This window comes from Musa acuminata, chromosome BXJ3-3 (genome assembly GCF_036884655.1).
Source record: "Musa acuminata AAA Group cultivar baxijiao chromosome BXJ3-3, Cavendish_Baxijiao_AAA, whole genome shotgun sequence".
NCBI lineage: Eukaryota > Viridiplantae > Streptophyta > Magnoliopsida > Zingiberales > Musaceae > Musa > Musa acuminata.
Window position 1 is genome coordinate 2,235,460 of NC_088351.1, and position 23,058 is coordinate 2,258,517.

The 23,058-nt window shown below is 41.0% G+C and overlaps 3 protein-coding genes across 4 annotated transcripts; all 3 read left to right on the forward strand.

Moving 5' to 3' along the window:
* The first annotated feature begins 1,797 nt into the window (after positions 1 to 1,797).
* On the forward strand, positions 1,798 to 7,521 carry LOC103976999 (AT-hook motif nuclear-localized protein 10). 2 transcript variants are annotated; one of them, XM_009392380.3, is made up of 5 exons: positions 1,798 to 3,163; positions 3,865 to 3,917; positions 5,383 to 5,514; positions 6,256 to 6,417; positions 7,084 to 7,521. In XM_009392380.3, the coding sequence occupies exons 1-5, from the start codon at positions 2,650 to 2,652 to the stop codon at positions 7,318 to 7,320; spliced, it is 1,098 nt and encodes a 365-aa protein (XP_009390655.2). In that variant the 5' UTR covers positions 1,798 to 2,649; the 3' UTR covers positions 7,321 to 7,521. The 2 variants fall into 2 exon arrangements, with proteins under 2 accessions (XP_009390655.2, XP_064998422.1); XM_065142350.1 differs by having other exon boundaries at positions 2,310 to 3,163; positions 6,256 to 6,436; positions 7,084 to 7,361.
* Positions 7,522 to 12,187: 4,666 nt separating this feature from the next.
* On the forward strand, positions 12,188 to 18,070 carry LOC135633176 (uncharacterized). The gene is made up of 4 exons (XM_065142349.1): positions 12,188 to 13,146; positions 16,081 to 16,218; positions 16,578 to 16,817; positions 17,668 to 18,070. Exons 1-4 carry the CDS (start codon positions 12,271 to 12,273, stop codon positions 17,773 to 17,775), a joined length of 1,362 nt encoding a protein of 453 aa, XP_064998421.1. The 5' UTR covers positions 12,188 to 12,270; the 3' UTR covers positions 17,776 to 18,070.
* A 1,315-nt stretch (positions 18,071 to 19,385) lies between these two features.
* Positions 19,386 to 21,940, forward strand: LOC135633393 (probable inorganic phosphate transporter 1-10). The gene is made up of 2 exons (XM_065142799.1): positions 19,386 to 20,210; positions 20,910 to 21,940. Exons 1-2 carry the CDS (start codon positions 19,510 to 19,512, stop codon positions 21,817 to 21,819), a joined length of 1,611 nt encoding a protein of 536 aa, XP_064998871.1. The 5' UTR covers positions 19,386 to 19,509; the 3' UTR covers positions 21,820 to 21,940.
* The last annotated feature ends 1,118 nt before the right edge of the window (positions 21,941 to 23,058 follow it).

Genomic DNA, 23,058 nt, shown 5'->3' on the forward strand with positions numbered 1-23,058 from the left:
TTGGAGTTCACTTGTCTTTTATTTATTTATCCTCCTAATCTCCTTATATATCATTTTTTTTCTTTTTCAAACCAACTCTCTCTTCGCCTCCTGTTTCCATCATCCACCTGAGTGGGTCACAGCTGCACATTCTTTTGGGATGCTTCCCATCTAATTTTCCCCAGAAAATTATATTCAAGTATCCCCGCGTCAATACTAAGGCTTGCCTTGCTAAATCAACAACCCGTTTCAAGGACTCGTGGGTAATCAGCTTGCGTCCTTTTCTTGGCTCCCTAAGACGGTCAGATTCTACTGCGGAAATTAGGCTTTTCTTATCTTCCTTATATATATATATATATTTTTTTTTTTCGGGAAGAAAAAGATGGAGTTGTTTCCCATAAAGAACAAGTGGCTTTCCCTTTAATTATTTGCTGGATAAGCTTCGGTGCATTAGTATACTCTCTCGCGTAGAAAGGAAGTCAGTCGGAGAAGCTATTTATAATGTGTATATATATATATATATATGGTCCAATAGGCTACCAAATCCATCCGGGATTATAATGATAAGCACTCTAACCCCACAAATGTATTCTTCGGATTTAATCCATCGGATTCTGCAGAGAGTGACATCATCAACACTTTATGGTTGCTGCTGGATCAAAAGAAAAAGTATGTTGAGGCGTAATCCATCTTTGCTTTGGTCAGAAAAATTCATGGGATGTTGGGTTGGATTTCCACCTAACAATCCGAGGAAAAATAAGGCCGAAGTACTAAAGCACCTCCATGCATTTGGCACAGTAAAGATTCACGAACATTAAATCTATTAATAAACAACTGGTTTTTTTGTTTTTTAGTTCTTCCTTCCAGAATTATAAGCTGGTCCGAATTCACTAGTCATGAATATGATCGTCGAAACCTAATTTATTTTTCAGGACAAATACTATTCTCGTGTCGGAGCTCATAATATCAAATAAATTATACAAATAATCTACCCTGTCACATCTGCACAGTATTATTATTAATACATCTGACAAATATTGGCCTGCAAAATCAACAGCTCTATTTTGTCTCTGTATATACTCACAAATTTTAAATTGAGAGAGAGAGAGAGAGAGAAAAGAAGCTAAGACGTAATGGGTTTTGAATTGTTTATTGCGAACTTGGTTTAGAGTAAAAGAAAGAAATTCCACTACGAATCCATTTAGTAGTCCACCACAACTAATCATCCCAAGTCTCTGAACCTTACAATGCAATTTTGATTCCACGTAGTGGACGATAAACCAAGTAGATGTCAATTCAACAAATAAAACTCGAAAATGCCATCTTACAAGTGGCGAGGACGAAATTTTAATATAATTATTTATTTATATTTTGATTTTCTATTCAACACACGCAAACGTTTTAGACCAGATCTTCGAGCAATTACTATATATATATATATATATATATAGATAGATAGAGAGAGAGAGAGAGAGAGAGGAGGCGGCTTGGCGGAGGGTGGTTGAGGAGGTTTATTGCACTGGTGTGAACGGTTGCATATGATGTGATGACTACGAAAGGTTGAATGGTGGGCGTGTATGTGTACGTAGATCTGGTCAACAGTTGCAAAGCTTGAAAAGAACACGGGCATCCATGGATTAGAATCTATAAACCCGATGGAGAGGAGTGGATGCTGTGGTTTTCTGACTTGATCGGAATTTAAACAATCCGCTTGTTTTAAAATAATGAATCGTACGAAAGCAATTTCGGCATTCTTTACCTGTCTTTTCCTTCTTTTTTTTCCTGCTCTTAAAAAAGGTGACCACTATTTCCAACGGGGAGAGAGAGAGAGGGTGAATATTAGGGCACGATTTGAGGCCTTTTCGTTCTCAGCTCGAGGGGGGTTGGTGAGGCTTTGGAAGTGGTCTGAAAAGGCTTCAGGGTTTTTATTTTTTCTTGTTTTCTTGTTTTCTTGTTTTTCTCTGATAAAGCACCTGGCTGGCTTCCTTCCTGGGTTCCTCGACATTTCCGCATTGCCTGAGTCTTTTCTCGGAAACTGGTGGTAAATTCTTGAATTTTACGTGAAATTAGCGGGATAAAGGAGGAGTTTTGGGGAGAGTTGGGTTGAAAATCTCTTGCTGGATCGAGATCACCTCAGGGTTTTGCCTTTTTTTTCTTCTCTATTTAGTGCTTGGGCCTTTTTCTTTTTTCTTTTGTGTAATAGCGTTTGGTTTGTAAAATTCTTTAGCTTACTATTGGTTCCTCTTCACTTTGTACAGTGAGCTGTGGTCTGATCCTGATGCTGTCCTTCTTTCTTCTTGTTTTTTGTTTCTGATGTAATACCCAGGGACAAAGATGGGACTTTGATGCTCAGGGTTTTGCGGGTTTATGCACTATCATTCACCGGTCGTGTTTTCATGCTTGTTCGAGTAGGTTTCTGCTGTAAAAATTGGAACTTTCTACTGATTTATTTCCTGATCTCGTGGACTCTTGCTGGGTAGAGTGAACTTTCCATTCTTCCGTTGAATTTGTCTTCAAAATCGCTCCTTGTTCTCCTTTGAACAAGAATCTTGAGTTGGGATTTTTTTACTTCGTGCTGTTCTTTCTGCGGAGCTCCGGAGGTGGTTGGTTCTTCAGTGGGGGTTTGTTTCTTTTTCTGGTAATGGTGTTTTGAGCTTCCTCGCTGTCGCCATGGAAGTGAGATCAGAGACAGGAATTATGTCTGCTAGGGAGCCCTTTGACGTTGCCATGCAGAAAAGCTCGACGCAGAACCAGCCGGCGATCCAGAGCATGCGGTTGGCCTATACGCAGGATGGTACAGCGATATACAAGCCAGTGACCAGCAACTCTCCTTCGTCACCTCCTTCTACTAGTCCTACTACTCTCTCTTACCAAGGAGGAGGCCGAGGGGGAGGAAGCACTGGCAGCGGCGTCGAAGGTCCCTCTCCGGTAATGGCATCACATGGCCTAAATATTAACATTGGGGAGCCGGTGAAGCGGAAGCGAGGGCGGCCGAGAAAGTACGGGCCTGATGGCATCGTGGCCCTTGCTCCTACATCCGCTGCTGCTTCAGTCCCGCCAGGAGCCAGTGGATGCTCCCCTCTCTTTCCTGGGACAACTAAGCCAGTATCCTGGGCAGATCCTACCAAGAAAGCAAGGGGCCGGCCTTCTGGTTCCGGCAAGAAGCAGCAGATGGCTGCTTTAGGTAATCCCTGTTATACGTTGCATATATCTGTAGATCTGATGATTTTTTCAGTGGAATAGAGTTCCTACTGTTGCAACATGGGATGGATGGTCTTTTATTTTCTGGTCCATATCTGTTTACTTTTTTGGGATCTAGCAGAAAAACCAATGCTTCACGATGCGGTGGGAATGAGAGATTACACAGTCAAAGGCATAAATACCAAATGTTTGACTCTGCTGGGGACTCGAGTTCCTGGGAGAACTGACTGACAGGGGAATGATCTTCTTAAAATTACCTTCATGCCCCTGTTTTATTTTTACCTGTGTTTATATTCTATAAATTATATAAGGTGATTGGTTTGATGTTATATGCAATTTGAATATTTAGACTGGTCATGCTAATTTGTAAGATACATTGCTAACTTTCCGAATTTACCATGCCAGATGATTTATCAGTTCTGCTGAAACTTGAATTATTTTGTCTTATGTGGTCATTTTTCGTTACTGTCTAGATCATCGGCACCTCTGTGGATTCTTAGAATGAGACCGCTTTGCATATGCCCAAGCACATCCAAACAATTCTATCTTAAAGTCCATGGAAAACATTGAGGCTCTTAAATATGTTTGATTAGCCATATTTCTTTTTTGTTAATTTAATATCTTATTGACATATCTAATTCCACATCTCTATAAATTGTTCTAATGAGGATAAAACACTTGCAGGATTAGCAGGGATTGGATTTACTCCTCATGTTATTACAGTGAAGACTGGAGAGGTATTCATATATTTGTTGCATAATAAGTTTCATATAGTTAGGGAGGATGAATAATGGTCTTTTTTTTCTTTAATCTTTTGATCTATGGTGCTGCTGTTCTTTTGTTGTAATTACAGAGCTACCAACAGATTGCATTGTGTGGAACCTGTTTCTAAAATTCTGGTTATTATGCTTAATAATTTATGAGCAACATGCTCTCATGTCAGATTGTTGTTAGTGTCTGTTCTTTGATGCTGAATGTAATTGCAAAACTGCTATATAATCCTTGTGGATTTTATTTTATTTTCATTGTTATTGTAGCTGATGTATTATGCTAGTAAGTCTTGGAGAGCGTTTTTATGCTTCAAGTGTGTAGATCCTGCCTAAGTTAGCCTTAGCTATGATTCTGTGACAAGCAGAAGATCGGGTCAATTTTGATATTTTTGCCCAGAGTCACCCATCAACATGAATGCTCAGATGCTAATGCTACCTATTAAGTGGTAGACCATTTGAATTCTTGGAGATATGTCTTTTAATGTCAATTCTATCTTGGTTTTGTTATGTCTGATACAGGTGTTGTTATCTCTGGATTGTAGTAATTCTTGGATTTGTGGATCATCTTCCATTTTCCAAATTTTGTTTCAGTAGGATTTGATATTCCCACAATTGCTGCACCTTTTGTGGTAGCGGATTGTTTGTTTTTGCCTTTATGGTGATAATGATGCTTGACATCAGTAATAAAATATTTAATTTCATGATATTTTTTGGAATAGTAAAAGTTGCATGTTGCTTGGTTTACGCTTGACATTTTCCTCCATTTCATTTATTTTGTTATGTAATGCAAAATTTAGATGAGATAGTGAGATAGTGTGCGGCTTAAAGGATGATTAACTGGGTAGAAATTTCTTCAGATATGTCTAATTAGTGGGAAACAGTAAATGTATTTAGCTTTTCAATTTGCATGACTGCCTTTTGTTATAATCAAGAGGGGGCTTTGCTTATTGGTATGGCCGTTTTGGTGGTGCTGAGTGCTGTGTATGAATAACAGAAACTCTTTTCTTGTAAAGGCTAAAGCAGAATGTATCTCATCCATCTTGAACTCTGCTATGGTGAAACCCTCGTGTGTATTAGCTGCCTTTTTACATTTTCTTAGTCATCCTTAAGTTATAACAATTTGTTTTCTATATCTGTCAGATGGTCAAAATCATGAAGCCTTTGCACCTTAGAGAAAATTTACTCAATAGTTTGTCAACTGCTCAACTTGGTAGCAGCATTTGGTATTTTCATGTTACATACATATCAAGGCCTGAATTTTGAAATTTCATAAACACTTGATAAAGCCAGTGCTTTACTGAAAACATAAGACCAGTAAAGCTAGTGTATCTTCAGTTGTCTAGTGTATCTTCAATTGTTACATCTAAGAGTTTCTGAGAAATTGAGTTTTAAAGACACTAATCTGCTAATAATTATTTGATCATGGTTTCAGGATGTATCATCAAAAATTATGTCATTTTGTCAGCATGGTCCCCGTGCTGTTTGCATTCTTTCAGCAAATGGTGCAATATCTAATGTAACTCTTCGTCAAACCGCAACTTCTGGTGGAACTGTAACTTATGAGGTGTGTGCTCGAAACTGACATTGACAAGTTCAGGTTCCTTCCGGAACTGTTGTACCAATTGTTTCATGTGGTGTTTTTGTTAATTTTGCTGCCCGATCATTTTGTATAATCGCATGGTTTCTGGCTTAAGTCAGAGGTAATTTTAGTCATTTTTGGCTTAGGTCTGCACAAACAGCTAACTTTTGTTCTCGATTGTTTTAAAACTTTTCACTGGCTGAAATGGATTTGCCATATCATGAACTAGAGTAGATGTCAATCAGATGACCTCTTAGAATTTCTTTTGGGTCAATTTTTCCATCTGTACTTTTTTAGTTTCAAAGTTATGATTGTCACTTAAGATTAAGAAAGAAAGATATGATTACCATTTATGAGGCACATGCCTATATGAAATGGGCAATATAGTTTGTATGTCTGGTTATGTAAACTAGACAACGTTAGGATGGATCTTTCTCAATTTTGTCTTGTCGACCAAGGTTTGTTGTATCGCCCGAGTTGGTATGGTCGAGCGGTATATATTGGTCAGACTTGTCACCGAGACATGGCTTGCCCGAGTTCTCGTCGGGGCGTATACCGTGTGTCGATACTCCAGTACGGAATGATACATACGATACCGATAAATCTCCGAGATGAATCTGGTACCCGAAATGGCGAACCCTATCGTCGATTAACATTTTCTTTCCACTTTTTATTAATCTGTAATAGCTATTTACTTATCCCTATCCTTATATTTTCCATGTGCAGGGACGGTTTGAGATATTGTCATTATCAGGCTCATTTCTGCTTTCAGAGAGTGGTGGCCAGCGGAGTCGGACGGGTGGGTTGAGTGTTTCACTTGCTGGTACTGATGGACGCGTGTTGGGTGGGGGAGTGGCAGGACTACTGACTGCAGCATCACCTGTCCAGGTCTCTCTTTCTGTCACATGTAAATTTTTTACTCTAGTGTTTACTATTCTTCATCCTAATTTCTTCTTTGTTATTATCTTTTGCAAATTGTTTACCAGACTGGTTTTATGATTTTTTTTGTTCGTTAAATGTCAAACCCACCCGAAGCCATATAATAGCGAAATGCACTCATGCTGTAGAACCCACATGCAGCCATTTTGTCCCTGATCATGTGTTTTCAGTCATGGGACTGAGTTTACCTGCATGGCTGCTTTGTTACAAAATCTCACAACAGTATTATTTCTGGTTCTCATAGGACTCAGTAGTTTGTCTTCCAATCTCAGACTGTAACTTTTAAGAAATCAACTTTACTTTGTCTCAGTTTACTGCTTCGATGGTTCCTTTAAAGTTATATCGATGATCATTCGCAACCAACTTGTAAATTTCAATTACATAATGCAACGGGGAGTTGATGGTGAATGTAGACCGAGTTAGTGTAGAGTTGCACGGCAACACTCTGCTGCAGCAATCTTTCGTACTGTTGACAAGTTTAGGTGGTTACTATTGGAGATTTAGATGAAGGCGATGGATATCCTTTCTTTTTCTGTGACCACTTGGGTTCTGAATTATTGCCTGTATTTGATTTAGAGTTAGGGAACTTGATAAGATACTGGTTGTTCTATGCAGGTGATTGTGGGGAGCTTTATAGCTGATGGGAGAAAGGAAACGAAGAAGACGAATCCTTTGGAACCCATGTCTGCCCCTGGAAAGCTGGTACCTGCTGGGACATCAGGACCCAGCAGCCCTCCCTCACGGGGCACTCTGAGTGAATCTTCGGGTGGGCCTGGGAGCCCGCTCAATCAGAGTACGGGAACATACAACAACAGCGACCAGCAGGGGTTGTCCAATATGCCCTGGAAGTAACTTGCTGCTGTCACTGTTTGGGGTTTGGCTCCTAGTGATGGTGAAACAAATTGATCCGTGTTTTTCCTCTGGTGTTGTGGTGGTGGTGGTGTTTAGGGACCAACTTTTCATGTTTCTAGCTCCTGTTTGTACTGTTCTGATGAATTGTCGAGAGATGTTTCATTGTCATGTATGTGCATGAGCCAATCTGATTGCTTGTCATTTGATCGTCGCCATCGAGCTGCAGTAGTAGTCGTCTGTCTCAGTGCCACTGGTCCCCTCTCACCAGAGGAATGATCGGTGCGGTAGAGTTTGGACGATAGCTCAAAATATCCCAGCCCGCATCGCGGGGGTTGCTTAATATCAGCGAGGATTGCTGAAGATGGTCACATGAGGACCAACCGAGGACAGGTTGGTTAAGAGAGGGACGCAAAGGGTGAATCGAGAAGAGCAGAGGTCTTTCGGCAGCGATACGATGAAGCATCGACATGCCTACTCGATGTGGGCGTATCTGTCAGAAACAGATACGTGTTCGACATGTTTTTTATTTTTTATTAATTTAATTTTTTTATACGTATTGGACCTGTGTCATTCCTGATCGATCGGTTGCTCACGTGTGGTGTTGAGTTGCGTGGCCGGCAGCCTCCACCTCAGCATCATCGACTACCATCGTCGTAGCTTCACTCCACTTCTCAAAGTTCCTCCACCACCACTATCATCTCCGCTGCCTTCGTTGACCAACATCGTCTCTATCCGCTTGGGCGCCTACATCGACGATGGTTGTAGTATCATCGTTGGTGTCTCCAAGTGCGACGGTATCGTCACCCATCTCGTGTGGTTGAACCCTCAACGTTCCTCCACAGCGTCCACTCGTGGCAACACGAAGGGCGTCCTCATCGTGTCATAGCATGGGATGAGCTTCGGCTTTAGGGCATCCTACAGTGTCGTATCCCCGAGCAAGCAAACACTCGTCAGAGCAACCCCCTCAAGTGGTAGGAGAGGCCTCCTAGGATTCCCTTTCGTTGGGTGGCCAAAGAGGCGAGGCGACAACCATTCTTGGTGAGCAAGTGTAGGGTTTCGAGAATAGGGATCGATTGTCATGGCCCATGTAAAGAGAGGGCTAATTACATATTATCCTCGTAATTATTTATCTTTAGTATCTCGATCTTTACATTTTAAAAAGTTATATTGATATTTCTATAATTACAAAAATGAAACATTTAGGTTCATTTATCCTAACATCGATTTTACTAATGAAAACATGAAAACAATGAGTAAAAAGATAATTTTAATATTTCAATTGGTGGTGACAAACGATGATACCACCGAAAGCTGAGGATGGATGTTGTGGATGAGGATAGTGGCAGTGAGAGATGAGGGTTGCTTTATATTTTTGTCGATATGAATGCAATTATCGAGTGATCCTCTCGTCGCTCGACAATTATCTCGACGTTGATGCAAATGCAAAGCGATCCTCACCTCTTGTCATCGCTCTCCTCATCCCAACACCCACCTGTGGCCTCTAGTATCGACATCGTCCGTCACCATCAATTAAAATATTAAAATTATTTTTTATTATTTATTTTTATATTTTTATTGATAAAACGACTGACGTTATGATAAATGGACTTAAATATCTTACTTTCATAATTATAAAAATACTAATATAATTTTTAAAATATATAAAAATTAAAATATTAAAAATAATTAATTACAGGAGATAATCTATTATAATTAGTTCGTAAAGAGGACGGTGAAAATGATTCCTTCGTGCTTGACCCGGCTGCGACGTCGAAGAAATCGACAGTGCAGGCAACGAGGTCACCAGCCATTTTTCTCAAGGGATGCCTTCGAGTTGTGAAAGAGCCATGCCGACCACGTCAATGGAGAGGAAATGTACCGCCCTCGATGAACCGTCAACTATCACCGACAAAGATTTTCCTCGCCGGTGAAGCCTGCTGCGTTGCATGATTAAAGCTTTTCACCGCATTTTTTTTTTCTTACGAGTTTTACTTAAAATATTAAAAGATTAGCCTTAGGAGGTATTGGTTAAAAAATTAATAGGTTACATATGTTTACTTAATATTATAACTTATACTCATTAATAGTTTTTTTTTTTAATTTTGGAAGACGATGTGAAGACAGTGATTTCTACTAAATCTGTCTATAAATATTTGCATCAATAGGTGGATATATCTGCTGGAAATGGGGATGGATAGTGTTGTTTGTGGAGGCTGTTAGTATTGTCTAGAATTAAGATTTTTTGGAAGAATGCTTCTGCATCATCATCTCTCTATGTCTGACAGACTTGCTCGCCTACGGGTGTGCAATGCTATTTTGTGTTCTTTTCGTGAGTTGGAACTTGATCTATCTCTCATTTATTTTCTTTTTTGTTGATTTGTGGAGAATGGTCGAACAAAAACTTGCGTTGAGATTTTTCTTCTTTACTGATTGGCCGACGTGGGATCGGTACAACGAGCGGACGTTATCGGGTGATAATACTTGATTGATGTTAATGTCTGTTGTTGTCTTCGTGCCATTGATCTGGTTCTATCCCGAAAGCATGTAACCTTCCAAGTAGCCCAAGTGGATCAAGTGAGTGCGATTCAAGCTTGAGGCTACGGTGACAGGTAGACTCATGAGGCTTTGTTGGCCCATAGTGATCGACTTGCGATCCTTCCAAAGTGCAGTTTCTCCATTGAACGAGGCTTATAGTCGTCCTGAGGTGCACCTTGGCTTTATCTAGTGATGCTTCACGTCACCCCGAGGTGCACTTTAGACAATAGAGAAAGTGAAAATGATTAAGTATAGCTCAAAAGAGTTTAGGTTGAGTCTGCTTATCTCATCAGAGGTTAGCTCTTATACCTGATTTATCGCTAGAGGGTGGTCGATTGCTCGTCCCCCCTTAAGCTTCTCGTATCGTCAATGATTCATTTATGTCGATTGTTAGTGAGTATATCTTATTATCGATTACGTTAGGGAAGGATGATTTGAGGCACATCGTCTGTTAGCGCAAGTGCCTGAAACGAACAAGGGATGACAATCGACGTCAGGTGCCTGAAGAGTGGGCCACGTCAAAAATTAATAACCCCTGCGATTAAGCATATGACCCCTTTGGAAATTAAGGCTAAGGGGGATGTATTGCTGGCGACTGATGGCACGATCGAGGGGAAGGTGTGAGGATGAGTCTGGTCATCATGTATCAATAATCGACTTGTGTGACTTCTTCGAGGATCACGTTGGGCGGTGAGTATCGATTCCAAGTGATGGCTCAAGACTCAGAAGATTCAGCAGAACAATGATTGTGTCATTGCTTTCCCTATAAAGCCTCATTGGTCTTTTTCCAGTGGTCGAGACAGGCAAGGCTGGCAGATTATTTGCATGAGTTGTTTTAGGTGGCTTCTTCGACCTAAGGGAGGAAATGAGTTGGCAACATTGTTATTTTCTCTATCAATCTCAATTAGTTAATATATACTCTTAGTTAAGACAACTTCTTTTCTTGAAAAAAGAATAAACGAGTACCACTTTATTTGAAATAAATATCCAATTTTATAGGAATATATATATATATATATATATATATATATATATATATATATATATATATATATTATGGTGTAGCACAGATCAATTTATAAATTTGAACGATAGACAAGTCGATTAATTCTTTCAACAAATATTAGACATCTATGCATTGATAAATTAGTAAAGCTATCTCGAATCTTTTTCCTTGCATGATAAGACATATTTGGTCCCGAGACAGTCATCATCGACGTCACACGCCACGTCCCAACTAGTGTCAGAATTTGGCGCCGCACATCATCAGAACCCCGTGACACACTGTCACGACCTTAGCTGGTTTTGCCTAAGGCGTGCGGCACCCTCGCGCGTCCGTCCGTAAAGGTCAGCCTCCCCGAAGCCTCCCATTGTCCCTTAGAACCAACAAAAGAGAGAACGGGTTAAAAAGAACGCCTCAATCGGGATCCACAAGCAAACATGTCCGAAAAACACTTCATAGACAATGCAAATTACAAACAGACTTTACAAGCTCTGAATAGTTGCACAACAAAGGGTAAAATGATCCATTACATACCGAAAAGCTCTCGCACGTGTCCACATGACACAACCTTTATTTACAAGCCTAAAGAGACCACCAACCCAACTAAAATGGGACTTATAAGCCTTCGGCCGCCCCTCTACCTGTTGTACAAGGCATGAACATGCCAAAAGACAACGGACAGACATAAGCATTACATCCAACATCTTGTTTAGAAGTTTGTCCGTTACAACACGTCAAGCTAGGTTCCGTACCGAGACACTATGCGACAAGACTATCCCAAGGGCTCGAGATGGTGCCGCTCAGGCATCTCCCAAGATGCTAGCCTGTCACAAAAGCTATCCCATCCCACAAAGGTCAGTGGTCATACCAAATCGAGGTGCAACCAATCGCATAATAGTATATAAACCCCCGGCCGACGCCCAACCAAAGAGAGAAAAACTCGATATAAAAATACTCCACTGATTTGCTCGTCGGAGGGGCCAAAGTCGGGAAATACTCGACGAAGACCATTTTGCAAGAAGGCGGACACCCTCGAGCAGCGAGCGTCTCGACCCAAGAGATATTTTCTATCGCACAAGGGAGAGCAGTGAGCCAGTTCGAATCCCGACCAACGTCGACCAACATTCCTTCCCGAGGGTGCAGCCACCTCATCATCTTACTCACTCCATAAAAAACTTTCGATGTTGACCAACGGACCTAACCGTGCTGACTCATCAGCCATGATACTTTTGTTCACACTGTAAAATCTTTTGATTATACTTAAAAACAAATATTGTCAATCCTATGCATCGGTAAATATTTGAAACGTGTGCGTGATTCATTCCAAAGCATAGCCCCCACCACACGGCTTACAAAGTAAATGCCCCCTTCAGTAATCTATCAGATTGATCGACTCATCCATCCATCCATCCATGGCGGAGCGAGGCAACGAGAACCTTTCCTCCGCTTCTCGTCTCCTACTCCTCGTTCTCTTCTTTCTCTCCGCGGCGGAGGCGGAAGGAGCTGCCTTTACGGCTGCCGAGGCCGACGCAGCGATCTCCCGCTTCCAGGAGTACCTCCGCATCGACACCGCCCACCCGTCCCCGGATTACGCCGCCGCAGCAGCCTTCCTTCGCTCTCAAGCCGATTCCCTCTCCCTCAAGCACGAAACCCTAGAATTCGTCGCCGGCAAGCCCCTCCTCCTCCTCAAGTGGCCCGGACGCCGCCCTTCCCTCCCCTCCCTGCTCCTCAACTCTCACACTGACGTCGTCCCCGCCGAGCCCCACAAGTGGGTCCACCCGCCCTTCTCCGCCGCCCTCGGGTCCGAGGGCAACATCTACGCCCGCGGTTCGCAGGACATGAAGTGCGTCGGGATCCAATACCTCGAGGCCATCCGCCGCCTCAAGGCCGCCTTCTTTGTGCCCGATCGGACCATCTACATCTCTTTCGTGCCCGACGAGGAGATCGGTGGGACGGACGGCGTGGGGGCGTTGGTGGCTTCGGACACGTTTAAGCAAATGAGGGTGGGAGTGGTGCTTGACGAGGGGCTGGCTTCGCCCCGGCCGGAGTATAGGGTTTTCTATGGCGAGAGATGCCCGTGGTGGCTCGTGATCCGAGCCCAAGGTGCGCCAGGGCACGGAGCGAAGCTTTACGATGGGAGCGCAATGGAGAATGTGATGAAGAGTGTGGAGTCGGTGAGGAGGTTCAGGGCGGCGCAGTTTGATTTGGTGAAGACAGGGACGAAGGTGGAGGGGGAGGTGGTGTCAGTAAATCTGGTGTACCTCAAGGCTGGAATCCCATCGCCCACTGTAAGTACCGTCAACTCTGCTTATTTCGATCAATTTCACTTTTTGAACTACCATCTTTCACTTGCCTCGAGTTCTGATGCCTCAGGTTTTTGTTCTCCGCAGTAGGTAGGTCATTTTCTAATCTTCTTTTAATGAAGCAAATTGATATTAGTTAAAATGGGTAGCTTATATTTAAATTCAAAACATACAAGTAGATGGGAAGGCCATTCCCCTTTCTAGATTCGACTGAACCTACTATCTCTAGCAAATTGAGGAAGCTATTTAGCTTACCCTCTCTAAATATATGAGAAATTTTATAGTCTTCAAAAATGGATTAACAAAAAACAAACGTCTTTAATAACATTCAAATACCAAATCACTGAGAAATTTTATAGCTCAAGGTGGTCTGGTTTCCTTTGTCAACAACTACCAAATCACTGTGTCAGTCTTAATATGTATTCGATGAATGCCTTTCTACAAAGCTGCCTTCCATCCATCTCTAAGCTAAGCAGCTTCAGAGCGTAGGATTGACCTGTTTCCCAAGTATCTACACCTAGAAAGTACACAATTACCAGTATCATCTCTAATAACAAAACCTATACCCCCATCCATATTCTTCCACGAGGCGTTTCCATTGAGCTTATACTGACCAAGTGAAGGTTTCTCCCAGCATATTCTTATATGACACATCTCATTACAGCCCTCATACCGGTACTTCTTTACCACATTGGATAAGGAAGCAATTCTTTTAGTACATATCCTCAGCTTATTGCAAGAGTTGTTGTCGAGACTATCATGAGTGATGAGGGACCAAAGGATCAGCATGTTAGTTTAACCACCATCAATTCCTTTCAAAAGCCAAGCATCATTCGTAGCTCGTAAGAAAGACAAATTTAATGTCTTATTTCTGTTTGAAAAACTGCCAGATCATGGTGGAAAGAGAACACAAGAAGAAGGGATGAGGAATAACTTCATTCTCCACATGACACAATTGAGACAAATCCCCATTTCCAATCCCCAAAGTAGTTAACCTATCCAAAGTGGAGAGGCAATTGTGCAACAATTATTTAACCTGAGGACACTAATTTGACTGGCTTCTCTACTCAGGCTATGAACAAAAATATAAGCAAATTTTCCCAAACCTAGACCTTTGGAATCAGGTTTCCAAAACTAGAAATCCTTCTGAGGCTCAAGCGATATGTAAATAGAAATAGTCTTACCCAAAATATGACAAAAAGTTTTGAAGAATTTTATCCCCGTTCGACTGTCTGTTGCAAAGCAAATCAACCACAGAAGACAAATTAAGCAAATCATTCACCCTATAGAAAGTAGGTTTAGCAACTAAGGGCACATAAGAATCCAGTTACCATGAAACCTGCCCCTAGAATTACCATGTGAACAAACTTGGAAAACCCAGAACACAAATCTTCCATGACTTAAGACAACCTCCAGCTCCAGTTAGCACATTTATGAAGTTATTCAGGCTTTCAGTCATGCTGTAAGAGTTCACTTTCATACTTTCCATCTCACTGTCGTGTTAGATGGAATCTGAAGATTCTGTAGGGCAACTGGTGGAGGAATCAGCTAGTCTCTCTCTCCTCCTCTTTTTCATTTTCATTTTTTTTTCCGCTTCATCAATCATTGGAAAAATTTTCACGTAGAAATCTTACATGCTTCTCCCTTGTATCTTTGTTCATTATCGTGGAAAAAAATCCTCCTAATCACACTCCTTAACTTTCATCTATATTTGTGGTACTCAAATCACATCCAGAGCCTGCAATCATTATATCTCACCCATTTGTTTCCTCCGCCTGGTGGCATCAACCATCTTTGTCTTAATTAAATGCTAACTCAAGCCTTACTGCTTGAACTCGAAATCACTATTTTGCACATGCTTCTTCTATGATGTCAACAATTGTCTCTAACAAGACTGTAATGACATTTTCAAGTTGACTTGTTCTTCCACTTCTTTTTATTTCTAACACTGGTACATGCATATTAACACATGATTAATTGAGTCATTTAGTATGTAAAAAGAAGAAAGGTTTGTGTCTGTATAATCGAGTCATCTATTTGTTGAACATAAACTGTCTATTGGAGAGTGATGATGATGGACAGTTCTCCATCTTATTCCATAAAGCGTAGAAGAGGTTTTGTTGATGATATTTAACTTTATCCATGCATCAGTTTTCTCTCGTTGTTTGCCATCTTAAGTTGCTCTTACTCATCATCTGAAGTAATCCATAGATTTTCCTTTTGTGTGCTGGAATTTTAATCTCTCCATGTTACACCTCTACCAGAAACTAAACCTAAATCTCTGATCAAATTTCTTCAAATATGGGAATAAAGAAGTGTTATTTTTTGTATTTTTAGTTGGCTGCTTTGAGGCTAATTTATTTGAGAGTAGTAAACTCAGATAGTCTAAAATAATACTATTAAGAATGAGCTTTGAAGACACATCAGCAAGATCAAGATAAGCCTTTGTTGTTCAAATAAAGTCTGACCGAATTACCATTATGTCTTCCGACAATATTTCCTTACTAAAACAAGATAAATCCCTATTTTGCATTATGGGTTCTAGTTAATTATGTCAATGATAAAGTAACTCAAAGTAAGTTAAATATGTTAGGAGTCGTTAATCTGATTTACTTTATATTTTAAGTGATTTAGACCATTGTCGTGAGGTTTCTCACTGATTTTATGATTTTAGTAACAAAGTCATTTTCTCTTAATCATTTTTATACATTTGATTGTTAAAAATGATATCATCAAGTTTAACAACTTAACTGGCATTTATTGGATCAAAATTCTCATATATGCATACAAGATGCTCTAATTTCTTCAGTTTCATCGGAACGTTCTGGATGTCATTTCTTTCTCGGTGAATATATAATTCATGTTCTTTTATGAATTATGGATTCCACTTATGAATGTATCTCAATGGCTTTCTATCAGGGTTTTGTCATGAATCTTCAGCCATCTGAAGCAGAGGTTGGTCTTGACATCCGAGTCCCTCCTAACACTGATCCCAAAGCATTGGAGAAACGAATTGCTGAGGAATGGGCACCATCATCACGCAACATGACATATGAGGTATGTGCTAAATAAGTTTTTCGTCAACTTGTTCAAGAAATATTGAACAATGTCTTTTGAATGCATAACTTTGTTAAGGACTGGTTCCAAATTTATGGAACCGATTTATTTGTCATCTGAATGTTTCCCATCAATGGTCTCACGGTGCGCTCAGGTCATTGTAGTCTGGAAGTTGATGTACGTATGTCTGCTTCTTTTACTTTGTATATGAAGATTCCAGTTTAGTTTCTTTTTTTCTTCTCATTTTACATGATCTTAATAGGAACAGGAACATCTGTGTTCTTTCAACTTAATCCATTAGGCTTTTTGATCTTTTTGTGCCTATACAATTGGTCTAAAGGTATATTTGTATTGAGCAGTTTAAGCAGAAGGTGTCTGTGTATGACATGTTTGGAAAGCCAGCCATCACTGCTGCAGATAGATCTAACTCTTGGTGGATACTGTTCGAAGAAGCTGTGAAGGAAGCCAATGGTAAACTTAGCAAGCCAGAAATTTTCCCAGCCTCAACTGATGCTCGCTTTTTTCGAGAACTGGGAATACCAGCATTTGGTTTTTCACCGATGGCAAACACTCCTATATTACTCCATGACCATAATGAGGTTTGCCTTTAGCACAAGTTCCTTCCTCAAAAATACATAAATGACAATAATAGATAAGAATACCATCTTGATATGTTGAGAACAATTGTGAAAATTGTGAAAGAAGTAGCTTTCCAAGTCAGAAAGATTTAGATTAACAAAAGTTCAAAGCCAATAAAATGCTTAGAAAGCAAATGTTTTCATGAGGTGGACTAATTTTCCTTCACACGATTATTTGAGAAAATTGTTTATATTTTCACAGAGTTGGTACTTGTACATAGTTCCACAATTATACATGTACTAGAAGACGCATGGACTTTCATAGTATAGGTTATTATCCATGGTTTGATGCATCTGAATTTTCAATTCCTCTTTGTGGACTGGTAAACGAAATTTCAACAAATGGATATTTTTCTGGACATGTAGACATTCATGATTTGGTGCTTCATAATATCATGTCTGGTGCTCACAAGTGTAGATAATATTATAAAACTGGAACTAAAGACATACAACTTGTTTTTTTCTTTTCGGAACTTGTTCCCATCGATGGAAAGACTACATAAGATACTGGACTAAATCATTAAGGTTTTAAATTTTTTGATGACATAAAGAACATGAGACATGCTCTATCCTACTAGAAACTTGCACAACTGAAAGGCAAACCAAATGGTCTTTTTGCTCCTTTATCGGTAGTTTTATCAAGATAACCATTTTTTATCTATTGCTTTGTAACATATTTTTCTGAAAACTAGGAACACTTAAAGAAGCTTGCTATTTTGAAACTTTTCTCACTGTTCTAAGGGTGTTGCAACAATTGCACTGTGCTTCCTTATTGGATGTGTAACATTTTTCCGCTTTACAACTGCTGCAGTTCTTAAACAAAGAGGAGTATTTGAAAGGGGTTACTATATACGAGTCTATCATCAAAGCATTTGCTTCTTACAAGGATGAGTTTGAAGAATCTCGAGCAGAGTTGTAAGTAGTGTAATGCATTTTACCCCTCCCTCCCATTAATAAGATTTGCGAAGAGCAGCTAACAAGATGCTGAAAGACGGCAACGAGGAATTCTGTTACATCCATTCACGAAATGCAACTGGATACCTATGTGTTGTGAAGCCTCTATGAGATGATTTTAAGAATATCATGCGAAGCATTTTATTCAAAGACTCGCTATGATGTACTCCGAAAATGGTACTATATTGTATTTCTTCTGTATCAGTCTTTTTCTGTAACCTATGCGCAAGCCATCAAAACAGAACTAGCTAGCTTCAATATTTTTTGTTTTTGTTTTTTTTTTGCATAGTCGGCACAACTAAAATTTCCTAACATTCTTGGTTTTTTCAATATTTTTTGTTTTATTAGATTAAATTTTGTTTATTGATCATAAATTAGAGATTCTCGAGAAAAAGAAACATAAAGCCAACAATTACATAAATATAAAATAACTTACGACGCATATTGCCAAAGATGTTTCGTCTCCTTATTTTTCTATTTGACAAACGAGTGACGTGTGCCAAAGAAAGACTATGATGTAAGCATCGTAGTTGATCCGTCGTCATATTCTTTAATGTATCAATCAATCAATGTATTATCATGAAAAAAGAAAATGTTAGCAAAGCATAACAATGTTATGCACATATGTTTTGACAAGTGTCCAAAGTGTCATTGTCTTATTTGTTGTGACTCGATGCTTCTTAATAATCTTGAATGACTTACGATATAGGAAAAATTCATTCTAGAAGTTTAGCACCATTAGAAATCAATATTTTGTTCAGGGGTACAAATAACTTAAAATCAATTTGACAATAAATTCTACATGGTGTTATGAACGAAATATCAAATATTATTGTCAAATTGGATATGAATAGGAAAACCAAAAAGAAAAGGAAAATAGAAAGTAGTAATGAAGAAGAAGTACTTATATGCTTAGCATATAAGAATTTTTTTTATCGATGCCCCCATGGCAATGTTTGACATTTCAAAGCCAAGATTAATTGGTTGCGTGAGCTGCAGCGGCATCCTCCTCGGTCTTCTCCGAGTCTCTGTCAGGGGAGGAGTCTGCCTCGTGGTTTTACAGACGTATCTGTCACCACCGCGAGACAGATTCTTCTTCCTCCCGGAGGACTTATGATCGCCCGTCTTCTTGGTCTCGCTGCCGCCGGTTCTCTCGTGGATGGAGAACGAACGTATAATTATAAAGTACTTTAAATATTTTGTAAATAATATGTATTGACGTGTATTTTGTTTGATAAAATTATATCTCAAAAGTTCATCGAATATTTTATAATAAATTTATCCTTCTAATATTTTAAATATTAATATAAAAGTATATATATATTTTCTTTATTTAAATTATTAAGTCAATAAATATAATCTTATTAAAAAAAAGTTCATATGGCCCAAATATAAATAGTAAATTAATATTTTATAATTTTTTAAGGGATTGTCGATAGTGAAAAACTTGGAAATGGACTGTCTCAGAGGGAATGGGAGACTTTGACTGAGGGCATCTACATCAGCTCCCCACGCCAGTCTTTCGAGGAAGCCTACTTCTTCCCCATCTTCCTTCGATCATGTCAACTGGGATAAATGGTGAGTAGTCTTTCGAGGAAGCCTACTTCTTCCCCGTCTTCCTTCGATCATGTCAACTGGGATAAATGGTGTGTTATAAAAGCACTCTTTCTGAAGGTCATACTGCGGGAGGGGGGGAAAGATGGGCCTCAAGATTCTTACAGCGCTCGACCATGCAAGAACACAATACTACCACTTCAAAGCCATCATCATCGCCGGCATGGGCCTCTTCACCGACTCCTACGACCTCTTCTGCATCACGCCTGTCATGAAGCTGATAGGGCGGATTTACTACGATCCTCAGGGAGGGACGCCTGGCGTGACGCCACCCGCGGTGGTCTCCGCCATCGTGGCTATCGCGCTGGTCGGCACAGTCATCGGCCAGCTCATCTTCGGCATGCTTGGGGATCGCGTGGGCCGTCGGCGCGTCTACGGGTTCTCCCTCCTCCTCATGATCGCCAGCTCGTTCGGTTGCGGTTTCTCCATCTGCCGCACCCGCAATTGCGTGCTGACTAGCTTGTGCTTCTTCCGGTTTATGCTTGGGATCGGCATCGGCGGCGACTACCCACTCTCGGCGACCATCATGTCTGAATTCGCTAACAAAAGAACGAGGGGTTCGTTCATCGCCGCGGTGTTCTCGATGCAAGGGTTCGGGATACTGGCCAGCTCAGGGGTCACCATGGCGATCGCTGCAGCGTTCAAAAGGGCAACCAAGGCATCGAGCATCGGCCCGCTGCACACGCCAGAGGCAGCGGACTTGGCGTGGCGCATCATACTGATGATCGGTGCCATTCCGGCGGCTTTGACGTTCTACTGGAGAATAAACATGCCGGAGACCGCCAGGTATGAACGTGGCTACTTTTTGTTCATCACTATGGCCGTCGGTCATGCGGGCTCCAGCTCTTGAACAGCCTCTCTTTGCAACCGCTCCTTTCCTTGTGGTGGTAATTAACTAGGAGACAAACAATCGACAAAACCTAGTTTATCCCATCTGCAAGCTGCTGCTGATCACAAAGCTGGTTTTAGCAGCCCTTCGATCATATCTTTCTATCTTTATACATCTATCTGGCTCTCCATATTGCATTTCAGGCATAGCCAAGAACCATTGGGTTGTACTGGAGATAGTGAGGAGATCACAGCTGAATCTTTGGATTACGTTAAATTCAGATTACGGAAACAAGGAATAGTTTATTTCACGTGCTCTCTGTTCGATTAATTATTTGCAGCGGAGTTACATGCTTGCTTATATAATGAATGCGAGGGACACGAGATTCTGTGTAGCTTTAGGCAAACTCCATTAGCCGTCCTTTCCTCCCCCACCACTCCAGTTGCTTTATCCAGGGCCACAAGTTACCCCGATTGACATAGTTTATTGAGATATTTAGCTTGTAGGTGCCCTTGTGTGTCTGTGTGTGTGTGTGTATATATATATATATATATATATATATATATATATATATATAAGAGACAGGGAAAATGACAAGACATACTGCGTTAATTAGTTATTTTGGTATCAGCACGGTGATTTTGAAGCTTGTGCAGATATACAGCACTGGTGGAGCGGGATGTGATCAAAGCGACAAATGACATGGGGAAGGTGTTGGTGGACTTCGATATGGATACTTCAGAAGTTTCAGGCGGACCCCGTCGACCAGCCACAACGTACGGTCTCTTCTCAAAGCAATTCATGGGACGGCATGGCCGGAACCTGTTTGCGTGCGCCATGGCATGGTTCTTGGTTGACATCCCCTACTACAGCAGCACTCTTTTCCAGTCGCAAATCTACCAGCCGTGGTTCCCTCCGTCTAACCATGTAAATGCTTACGAGGAGGTCTACAACGTCGCAAAATTCCAAGCAATCATCGCCGTGGCCTCTACCATCCCTGGCTACTTCGCCACCGTCTACTTCATCGAACGCACCGGCAGGCGAAAGATTCAAATGATGGGTTTCTTCTTCATGGCAATCTTCCTGTTCGCGCTAGCAGGTCCCTACGACAAGTATTGGCACGACCACACCCACGGGTGGTTCATCGTTCTTTATGGCTTGACCTTCTTCTTCTCCAACTTCGGCCCCAACACCACGACCTTTATCGTGCCCGCCGAGCTGTTTCCTGCTCGCTTCCGGTCCACATGCCATGGGATATCCGGCGCGTCGGGAAAAGTTGGTGCCATAATCGGAGCTGTTGGATTCCTCTGGGCCTCTCGACCGAGGAAGCCGGGGATCGGAATGACGTATGCATTGACTATCCTGGGTGGTGTATGTCTCATTGGAATGCTTCACACCTATCTCTTTACGCCTGAAACTAAGATGAGGTCCTTGGAGGAGAATGAGTCCGGAGAAAGTCAACATGGTCCCGAGGACCTTGAGAATATCAACCACAGTGTATTCACATCCAGCGCTCCGAGTGTTCATCCTCTCGGTGGACGTTCTCCTCTGCAATCACCTTTGTAGGTCTTACATCACCATCTGATAGTACGTTCAACATAAGTATTGGGAGGCAGATGGAAGGAGGCTGTTGTATGATTTGGTTTGGTCTATAATTGCTGGCTGTGTGCATTGTTCTCACTCCTCATGATTACAACAATTCATCCAATTTGATGGAACTATATGCTCTGGAAAGATCATCTAGTTCAGCTCATAGAGCATCGATCCAGCGTCACAGTGTCTACCCAAACTAAGGAGGATCGTCTTGGTAACAGAGTGATCCCAGATTTGGCATAAAATGTCTACCTAAACTACCTAAACTAAGAAGTTGCATTGAACGGCACTGTATTCGAAATCGCAGGTTAAATTGTAACTCGAGAGCCACGACGTTGCCATCCCTTTCAACCATTGTCATCCTTCCTATGACTTCTCACATCTCGATCACCCTACAACATTTACAATCATATTGCAATTTCACCCGTGGGCATATATAAATTAAAACTAGGAAGAATCAGCATCATTTTTCACTATCCATGCATTTATGCAGAAGGTACGGTGTTAAAGAGTAATAGTATATTCTTATTTTACCTTTTAAATAAGTTAATTAGATATAATCTTAGAGATAAAAGTCTCTTCATTTAAATTATTATTTTATACCTATAAGTAGATGATATCTATACGCGTAGATTTATCCAAGTTCCATCCACTCCTGTGGACCCTGATGTAACCAGCTAGGCAAGGACGACTTTTCATGGGACAAGAAGACTTGACTTTTCATGGGACAGAAGCTTCAAACCACACATCTCGTCTCGTCTGTAGTAGACTCCCAAGTCAGCCCACGGTTTTAGAAAAACAGCAGCAGACGTACTCCTCCTCACCTGTCCTTACACTGGGAATGCCTGTCCCGTCAGAGAGATTTCACGAGTGTATCATCGACCTCAAGTGCCACCAAAGTCCATCCGTGTCTAGTCGATTAAGAACGCAAGTTGTGGCGACAAATACGCTTAGTGTTTCCAACATGGCGGCCGAATGCTTGGGCGGTGGCACAGGGCAGGAGAGCTTACACGGCGACTTCAATTCTTCATAGCACAGTCGAGATAATGACCCAAGACACCGAGAATAGATAGATGGTCGAAGAATCGGAAATAGAAAATTAATTTTGAAGGAATTAATGGCGTTGAACTGGTGGTGACTTCCGTTACACCATCAGCAGCTTGAGAGAGAGAGTCGGAACTCTTTGTGGAAGCAGCCAACCTACTGCTTTCA

Bases quoted from the DNA above. Each gene is read 5' to 3' on its own strand.
- LOC103976999 (XM_009392380.3), top strand. From the start codon at position 2,650: ATGGAAGTGAGATCAGAGACAGGAATTATGTCTGCTAGGGAGCCCTTT. The intron at 3,918-5,382 runs GTATTCATATAT...TCATGGTTTCAG, and splicing joins TTACAGTGAAGACTGGAGAG to GATGTATCATCAAAAATTAT. The intron at 6,418-7,083 runs GTCTCTCTTTCT...TGTTCTATGCAG, and splicing joins CTGCAGCATCACCTGTCCAG to GTGATTGTGGGGAGCTTTAT.
- LOC135633176 (XM_065142349.1), top strand. From the start codon at position 12,271: ATGGCGGAGCGAGGCAACGAGAACCTTTCCTCCGCTTCTCGTCTCCTA. The intron at 13,147-16,080 runs GTAAGTACCGTC...GCTTTCTATCAG, and splicing joins CTGGAATCCCATCGCCCACT to GGTTTTGTCATGAATCTTCA. The intron at 16,818-17,667 runs GTTTGCCTTTAG...CAACTGCTGCAG, and splicing joins TACTCCATGACCATAATGAG to TTCTTAAACAAAGAGGAGTA.
- LOC135633393 (XM_065142799.1), top strand. From the start codon at position 19,510: ATGGGCCTCAAGATTCTTACAGCGCTCGACCATGCAAGAACACAATAC. The intron at 20,211-20,909 runs GTATGAACGTGG...AAGCTTGTGCAG, and splicing joins AACATGCCGGAGACCGCCAG to ATATACAGCACTGGTGGAGC.